Source organism: Lipotes vexillifer, unplaced genomic scaffold (assembly GCF_000442215.2).
Source record: "Lipotes vexillifer unplaced genomic scaffold, Lipotes_vexillifer_v1.1 scaffold459, whole genome shotgun sequence".
In the NCBI taxonomy this organism is placed as follows: domain Eukaryota; kingdom Metazoa; phylum Chordata; class Mammalia; order Artiodactyla; family Lipotidae; genus Lipotes; species Lipotes vexillifer.
The window spans coordinates 3,344,859-3,353,944 of NW_006769874.1; the positions used below are offsets into that span (position 1 = coordinate 3,344,859).

The 9,086-nt window shown below is 54.6% G+C and overlaps 1 protein-coding gene across 1 annotated transcript in view; it reads right to left on the minus strand.

The window, feature by feature from the left end:
* Nucleotides 1-4,405: 4,405 nt before the first annotated feature.
* Nucleotides 4,406-9,086, minus strand: part of DLL1 (delta like canonical Notch ligand 1) — a 13,080-nt gene continuing 8,399 nt past the window's right edge. Inside the window, exons 5-11 of the mRNA XM_007445925.1 lie at nucleotides 8,641-8,701; nucleotides 7,996-8,126; nucleotides 7,710-7,879; nucleotides 7,378-7,594; nucleotides 5,459-6,251; nucleotides 5,157-5,274; nucleotides 4,406-5,061 (exon numbers count right to left, since the gene is read on the minus strand). Of these exons, the coding sequence (XP_007445987.1) occupies nucleotides 5,056-5,061; nucleotides 5,157-5,274; nucleotides 5,459-6,251; nucleotides 7,378-7,594; nucleotides 7,710-7,879; nucleotides 7,996-8,126; nucleotides 8,641-8,701 (1,496 nt within the window). The 3' untranslated portion in view covers nucleotides 4,406-5,055. The remainder of the gene's footprint in view (nucleotides 5,062-5,156; nucleotides 5,275-5,458; nucleotides 6,252-7,377; nucleotides 7,595-7,709; nucleotides 7,880-7,995; nucleotides 8,127-8,640; nucleotides 8,702-9,086) is intronic.

Here is a 9,086-nt window from a genome sequence, read left to right on the forward strand (position 1 = left end):
TCAGCCCAAGTTCCAAGTCCCGCTCTCCTTTTCAGTGTTTCTACAGACATCCAGCAGCTGCCCTTTAGGAAAGTTGTTTAACTTCCCTACAGTTTTTCTACAAAATTCACAGCCTAAGAAATTACTAACTGCATATGGCTCCGTTGGCTGGATACCAAGCAAACATCCTCACGGCACACTCTGTGTCTAGGTGACCTTTTACTTATTAGAATAAAAACAAAGTAATGTGGTCTCCCACTCAGATCATATCTATGTTTGGCTTCATGCTATGGTCCCAAAGTTCCAGTCACACTGGGAGGAATAAAACTTCTGTCATGACCAAATCCTCACACGCTTGTATGCATTTCCCTCCCGTGTGGTGAGTGTGCACAGACGACAGCTCTGGCTCAAGCTCCAAGCTGGGCCTGGAGGTGGTGAGAACCCTGCCCGCCCCTGGGACACACAGGCCTTCCACAGTCGCTGCACACACTCAGCCACAGGCCGGCCAGAGGACAGCACTGTGACAGGCCAGGTACCCCAGCTGGAGGCCCAGAGGGGTCTTCCCTGTCAGCAGGTGCTCGGGGAGGAGCCGCGCAGCACGGCCCAGCAGGCGGGAGGTGACAGCCTAGTCTTGGAACCGGGGAGGGGTACAGAGCCGCATGCCGACGGCCAGTGTGGCTGGAGCTGAGCACGGAAGGGACAGTGGGGAGAGTGACACAGACTGAGGCAGAAAGACGGTCAGGAGCCGGATTACACCAAGGCCTGACAGACCAAGGTGAGGATTTTGAACTTTATGCTAAAAGCAGATGTTAGCTGGTTTTAGCAGGAACGACACTCTCGGGTTTGTGCTCTGGGAGCCTCTGGAGCCACGTGGAGAGCAGGGTCCTTGCAAAGCTGCTCAGGAAAGACCATCATCTTTCAGCAGAGTTGACAGTCACTGAGCCTGGCCAGCGGGGCAGGGCCTGGATCTGTCACTGAGCCCAGCCAGCGGGGGCGGGGCCTGGATCTGTCACTGAGCCCGGCCAGCGGGGCAGGGCCTGGATCTGGCACCAAAGCCCTGAACAAGCCCCGCCGCGTCTCGAGCCGTAGGATTGCCTTGGTTTGGTCTCACAAGATTCCTCATCTGAACGTGCGAAGACCGGAAACCTCCCTAAAATCCACTGTGCTCGCACATCTACGAGACACAGCGTTACACGTGCACCAGTGACTGTGTCACCTGGGTGCGTGCACTCACTGTGTAAATCATCTTAATGCCTTTAGTTATGGCAAGTTTCCAACACACACACAAGGAGCGAGAAGGGTGCAGCCAGCTCCACCCACAGCCAGCCCCGCGACTGTCCACTAGCAGTCCTCGTGTTTCACCTGCACCCCGCCCACTGCCAGCACCCCGTCTCATTACCTTTAAGCAAATCCCAGACATAATATTGTTTCATCCATAATATTTCAGAATTTTTCTCTAAAAGTTAAGCACTCTTTTTTTGTTCGACATAAGAGTAATAACCTCTCACATCTAAAAAATTTACAAGTACTGCTTAACACCATTAAACATCCAGTCAGGCTTTACATCTCTCCAGTCAGCTCATGAATTTTTAAACTGTTTTCTGACTAAATCGTTTCTAATCTGCGAGTCCCCTCATCCCCCTCCTTCTGCCCTGGACTCGGCCAAGCAGATCCTACTGGTGTCTGGACTGTGTCCTCAGCGCCCTGGACTCCTGTCAACGGGTAACTCGATCAAGGCGTCTGACCAGATTCAAGTTCAGTTTTCTTGGCAAAACTATTTCCTTCACTGTGTTGCTGGCTGTCTACTCAGCGACGCAGAGTATGCACCCAAGTCACACTCGCTCAAGGGCCTGTTTGGGGCTTGTACACGGGTCACACAATTTACATCTCGGTAACTGCCGGCTGCTGTCAGGCTCAAATGAGAAACACAGTTGCCTCCCTCCTCCACTGATGGAACCAGGGTTACTGAGAGGGGCCAATTCTAGAGCTGGGCCAGCAGGGCTTGTGAGCCTGAAGGTAAGACACACCCGGGAGGGTGGGGACCACCCCACCCTGGGGCAGCAGCAGACTGTGAGCCACTGAGTAACGCCGGCATCTACACTGCTGTGGACAAGAAAGGACCGCTCGTCCTGACTGCAGAGGGCCAGCCAGTCAGGATGGAAGGAGGACAGACATGACAGCCATCGTCATAACGAGAATTCTTTGCAGAATTTCTGGAAGTCCAAAATTATGTCCCTATGAAAAGTTAAAGGAAAAAGGCCTAAGGAAAAGTATGTGTGCCCCACCTTCCTTTCAGTGCCTGGAGCATGGGGCTGAGGCCTGCAGGCCGGGCCCTCGGGCAGGCGTCACCCACGCTCGATGCTCCTCAGAACTTGGGAGCACAGGTCCAGCGCCAGCTTCACCCCCGCTGAAGGGACCTGCCTTTTCACCTCCTTGTTCTTGTCACAGATGCTCCTTCCTGCCTGGTTCCTAGCAAGGCTAATCATGCTGGGTGTCGCTTGGGAGGTGAATTGTGGACATTTGTCTGTAAATACCCATGTGTTTATGTGGATATTTTTGGTCAATGTACCTGAATTTCCCCCTGCAAATGCCATAAACCCTGAAAGCTGAGGGACCGTCTGGTTAAATGTCCAATTAAAACGTAAGTCTCAGGAGGGACCCAGGGAACCACGTGCACCAATTGCCAATTGGCTGGCAATTCCAAAGCTGCACCTTTCAGTCTCAGTTTGCCGTGTTATTTGCTTACCTAGATGAAAGATGAATTTATTCCCTGATTTTACTAGAAGGCTGGGAAAGATGAAAGTGAGATTATCTTTAAGTGCATTGAGGTTCTTTCATAGAATGGGCTTTGCAAGAATCCCAGAATATTCCATATTTTTGAAAATAGAGAAGCCATTTAATTTATTATCCGCGTCAGGTCGCTGCTGAAAGTGAGAGGGAGCTATGAATGACTCCAGGTTAACAAGCGTAAACTGGATTGAGCTCACCTCACTCTTTCACCAGATCGTGTAGCCTCTTGAAAGCAACCTTGGTGACCCCCTCAGTTAGTCTAGAATATGCTGCTAACCCTTAAAGTCAGCAGGGGACCGTTTGAGTGTGGAGGAGCTTTAGAGCCTAAATCTCCTTCAGCCGCACTTGGGCCCGACGCTGACTTCTTTCCGTGGATGCAGTCTCTCCACTGGAGTTTCTGCCCGTGAGCAGTTATTCCAAAATAACAAGCCGGAGGGGTGGGGAATGGATGGGGTTGTGTTTAGAGGCAGAAGCCCCAGCCGGGTGGCTCCTGGGTGCCATCTGGCCCCTATGTTGTTATCTTGGTCTCCAGTCCACTGCACGTGCATCTCCATCCTTTACACACACGAGGATGGGCATCAGGACTGATTGACACACAACGTGCTTTGTGTTTCCTCTGCAGGAAGAGTCCAGAATTTCTGACTGTACAATAACGACCGATGGAATAAATTCATCACAGTCACTGAGACAAAGGCAACCTCTTCCCTCTAATTAGTTAAGCCCTCTGCCTGTTCCCCTCTGACCCCAGGATTAAACCACTTTTCCCCAGTACTAACTTGTCTTCGAGAGCTGACCATCTGCACGGATCCTTTGGAACCACTGAATGGCACCAGTGATGCGGTCTGTTAAATCCCTGTCTTGTTCTCAGTAAGAAGCTGAGTTTCTGACAGATAATGATCAAACCAGGGTCTGGAGCCAGACTGCCCAGATTTGAATGCTGACTGCCACTTACCAACCCCGAGCAAGTACCTTCACCTCCCCAAGCCTCAGTCTCCTCAGCTATAAAATGGGAGTAACGAAGCTACTATCTTGGAGGATTAATGAGATAATTCACGTGGAGGAGTGGCCTGGCAGGTAGTAACCACCCACGAAGAGTGTTTTTATCATTGCTGTAGTCTGTCCCACGGCAACTGTGGTTGAATTAGGAGGCAACTAACTCTTTTGAATTAGCTAGAGATAAACCCACAAACCAATGAATAAGTATTATTCGAGGACCAGAAAGCCTTTGTCATGACAACATTAAAGTGCTCCCTGGGTATTTAATCCAAAATGAGGCTTTGTTCCAGTCCTGATAAAAATAAGGCTCCGATGGAAGGTGACCAGCTCCGAGGCTTCTCAGCACTGACCGGACGTGAGGTGCGGGCGTCTGTGCCCTCAGGTTTCCGTGCAGTTCAGGGGATGCTCAGGGAACCAAGCGACCAGCAGCACTGCGCCTGCCCCTTCCTTTTCCTGACAGTGACCTTGGAGGGTTCTCTGAGGTGGGCAGAGGAGCGAGGAAAGCTGCTTTTCATCAATCCAATGAAACTATGCAAAGACCTGGGAAACAGAAAAGCAGAGGCCGTTTCTGTCCTCACGGCCTCGGACAAGTATGAGTGAAAGTCTGCTCTGACGAGGGGTGAGTAAGTACACTTCTGGATGTCGTTCATAATATTTATTTTGGAAAAATATTTTAAAAAGGAATTTCTTCATTAACAAAACAGTAAAAAAAAAAAACCCTCAAATAACATTTGCACAATATTCCATAAATACATTTATATACAAAAAAATATAGTCACATAGACCCGAAGTGCCTTTGTACATATTTACCAAAAATTTAAATTATAAAAATGAACATCACAAAATACTCAAGCTTTACAGATACCATGAAAAATATTTTTACAAATCCAAAAAATAACGCACATTTTTTTCCACCTAGAAAAAACACATTTTAGTATCAAAAAGGACAATAAAGGCAGTGTTTGTGATTCTAATTCAAGAAAAGACTGGCTCATAAGACTCCAAAATATACACTTCAAGCAGTGCGTGCTTCTTACGTAGTGATCAAGTCCATTCATTTAAATATATATTTTTTAAAAGCAACTGTCCATAGTGCAATGGAAACGTCCTCAAAGGCAGTGCGACAGGCGCCTGGAACGCCTGCCGGCTGCCCCCTCGGCAGGAAGAGGACCTGGCTTCCCAGCAGCAGTCACGAGCACCTCCGCTCCTCTCAGCAGCATCGTCGGGGCAGATATCCTTGGAAGTTCACTTATTCTAAGAGAAACGGGAATTCGCCACGTCACCTCCACTTCACACCTAGGGGGCCACGAGACAGAGGGGAGGTTAGCGCCAGTCATAGGCCCAGCTCCGGCCCGGCCGGGCCGGGGTGGGTCGGGCGGCCGCGCGCTGACCTCAGTTGCGATGACGCACTCGTCCTTCGCCTCGGATATGACGTACACCGACTGGTACTTTGTGTCTTTCGAAGTGGAGGACACAGGCTCCGGCCTTTTCCTTTCAGCTGCTTCTCCCCTAGACGGGAGGTGAAAGGGAACCACAGTCAGCACGTGAACACATTTTTCAACAGTACGATGACCAGAGCTTGGAGGAACACGGCCGGCCGCCCGGCCCGCCCGGCCCGAGGCGCCCCGCGAGGCTCGGGCTCCTGCCCGGCCGCCCGCCCGGCCGCCCGCGCCCTCGGCCGCAGCACACGCACCCCCGGAGGGTCGGGGCACTGTCCTCCCCCGCAGAGCCCCGGGGCTGGCGCCTGGCTTCGCGCTTGCTGTGGGGCTCCCCGCTGGCGGCGGCTCCCTTGAGGTCCTGCAGCAGGTTATAGCCCACGGCGGGGTCGCAAGCCTTGAGGCTGTTCTTCTCGGCGCCGGGCTCCGAGTGCGGGTCCGCCTTCTCGTTGGTGTTCTTGATCTGCGCGGCGCCGATGACGCTGACAGGGACGTCCTTCTCTCGCTGGCGGCTGGCCAGGTTATTCATGGTCTCCGCCTCCCCCGGGCAGGGGTCGGCGGGGCGCCGGCGCTCCTGCAGCCTCAGCCGGACGCAGACCACGGCGGCAGCGCAGCCCAGCAGCAGCGTGAGGACGAGGACCGCGCCCGCACCGACGGCCACCCAGGGGAACGCGCCAGCCTGGCCCTCCACGTACTTCTCGGTGAGGTCCACCACCACAGGGCCCGGGGGCAGCTCGGGGAGCAGGAACTGGCAGTTGGGGCCCCCGTAGCCTCGGGCGCACTCGCACAGGTAGCGGAGGGCCCGCTCGTGGCAGGTGGCCCCGTTGTGGCAGGGTGCGTGCTCACACCTGCTGACGGGGGCACTGCAGTTTGTGCCCGTGTACCCGGGGGGGCAGGTGCAGGAATACTCATTCACGCCGTCCCGGCACGTGCCGCCGTTGGCACACGGGGAAGAGGCACAGTCGTCCACGCTGTCGTCACAGTGCCTCCCAGAGAAGCCGGCCTGGCAGCGGCAGACGTAAGCATCGCCAAGGTCTACGCACCGTGCACCTGGGACACGGACAAGGGCAGTGGCTTGTCACCCAGAAAATGCCCTGAAGCACGTGCTGCCCCGGCCGCTGCGTCACACACCAGAGCAGAGACACAGGGGCAGACCGGACAGAGGCCGCCGCTTAAGACAACATACATCAAACACAAGCCCACGGCGAGGGCCGGGGCAGAGTTTCTGGTCGAGCCCCATAAATCACCTAAAAAATACAGGCTAATACCTCCTGACATGCACCGTGCAACACGCTTTGCCTGCAGTACTGCATTCACCTTCACAGCAAGCCAACAAAGGACCCGGTTTACAGATGAGGAAACCAAGGCTTAAAGAGGATGACGTGCTTGCCCACAGTTACACAGTTAGTGACAAGTGAGACTTGAAACAGAAAGAAAGAGAAAAGAAGAAAGGAAGGGAGGGAGGAGGCTGGGGTTTGGTCTTTGTCTTTCCAGAGCCAAGCCTGCTAAACCTCCCTATTCTTCCTCTCTAGACATGAAGCATCCACTGCTCTATTGGTTCAGTGGCTGGAAACCAACAGGAGAAAGAGTTGACCTCAGGACTGCCACACCTTCTGTACAGAACATGGAGAGCAAAGCAAGCTGATTCCTCTCCATCGATTATCACACCCCACGCAGAAGCTCCAGAAGCTTCCAGAATGGTCCAGCCTGTCTGGGGCCCAGCTTCCCCCTCTGTGAGTTTGCTTAGGGCATCCCCCCAACTCGTGGAGACCATACATCCTCGCAGCAGACGGCTCTGCTTGGTGACAGAGCAGAGCTGGGCTTCCCTCCAAAAGCGCGGTGGCTGGGCTGGCGCTGGGGCTGACCCGCTGATGTTCAGAGTCTCGGGCACCCCAGGCGCCGCAGGACGGCGCGCAGGTCATTGCGTCTCCACCTGCGCCGGGCCCTGCGGACAAGGAATGCCCCTGCCTGCCTCCCTAGCTCCCTGGGTGCTTCCAGACTTGGGGATGAGATTTCTATGAACAGTTTCTCACTGTTCAGACGAAAGGGCTTCTGAAACGCAAGGCAAATCACAAAGTGATGAACTCAGCCTGAAACTAAACTCTGCGCTTCTGACGCGTTCTCACCAGTGTGGACCACTGGACAACGTCTCGGATGGGTCAGGCGGCCCCCTTACCATTGGAACAGGGTGAGGAACTGCAGGAATCCATTTTCTTCTCACAGTTAAAGCCAGAGAAGCCCCCAGGGCAGCGGCAGGTGTACCCTCCCTTGGGGTTGTCCGAGCACCGTCCCCCGTTGAAGCAGGGGCCGTCGGCACACACCATGGCACTCAGCTCGCAGATCCTGCCGTAGAAGCCAGGCGGGCAGGTGCAGGAGTAGCTGTTCTCGAGGTCCTGAGTGACGGAGAAGATGGAGAAAGCTTTCCTACGTCGTTCCGAGGGACCCACACGGCCTGTCTCAAACCAGGGTTCCCGGTTCGGCAGGAGAGCCCACGGTGGCCAGACTCACCGTGCAGCTCCCTCCATTCCTGCAGGGGCTGGCACTGCACTCGTCCACCTCCGTCTCGCAGTTGGCCCCCGTGTGCCCAGGCCGACAAGAGCAAGTGTAGCTTCCCTGGCCCGTGTTGGTGCAGGTGGCCCCGTTCTTGCAGGGCTTGTGGTGTGTGCAGTAGTTCAGGTCTGCGGGGGTGCAGGCGGGAAGAGGAGGAGGGAGGCCCGGGGTTAAATTCGGGAGCGCGTACTTCCCGTGACAGCGCCCGGGAAGCCAGGCTGCCTGGCGGGGACGGGAGGCTTACCCTGGTTGCAGAAAAGGCCCCCCCAGCCTTCCTGGCAGTTGCATTGCCAGGGCTGCTGGCAGGTGCCGTGGAGACAGCCGGGGTACCGAATGCACTGGTCACAGTACCGGCCCTGCCAGCCCACTCTGCACCTTGGAGGAGAGGACAGTCATTGGACGTTGACGCTACCGGCCTCCTGGCGACACCTTCCCCCACACGAGAGACTGTCTTCCAACAGCATCAACACCGCTGCTTCTCAAACGAGGCAGGACACTGGACCGTCCTCAGGAGCTTTAAACCACGTGGAGGCCCTCGTCCCACGTCAGAGGGTCTGACTCTGGGTACAAGGGCCAACCGGGGCGGCATCTCTAGGTAATTCTAACGTGCTGTGAAGTTTGAGAACCAACTAAACTCTCTCTTCTTCGGTGCCAATTCTCTTTAAATCTCCATCTGTAAGTTCCACAGCCACTGAGGAGCTTAGCTGGATGACAGCCCTTGACCCTATGCCCGTCCATGTATTTATTTAGTAGAAACGCAGAAAAACAGCCCCCTCCAACCAGCTAATCTTACCTGCAGTTTTCAAAAGGGCATCTAGAGATGCTTTACTAATACACTAGGCGTAAAAGGACAGCAAGAAAAAGAAAAAAGCAGCTCTTGCAAACTTACTTGCATTCCCCTGGCTTGTCGCAAAACCCATGCTGCTCATCGCACCCCGGCAAGCAGATGGCTGCGAGAAGAAAAGGCACAGCGTCAAGCCCACCAGAGCGGCCCCCAGCACAACAGGGCTACAGACCGCGCCCAGCTCCACCACAGAGCCTCGCCGAGCCCCGGGCATCGACCGTCTTGCCCGGTAACCACCGCGGACTTTACTCAGCCCAGGAGGAGCATTCTTCTTAACACAGCGGCTCCAGGACAAAAGAGCGCGGAAGCCCCCCCCCCCACCCGGCCCCTTTTCTTCTAAGAGAGGGTCAGAAGTCCTTCCCCCTCCTCCTCCCCCACTTCCCAATTCTATGCACAAAGCTCCACCTCTTAATACCCAGAAAGTGTGTGTGTAGATAAGGGTGGACAGCTGGTATGCAGAGTACCAGGGCAAGACAGCTGCTCTATTGTCT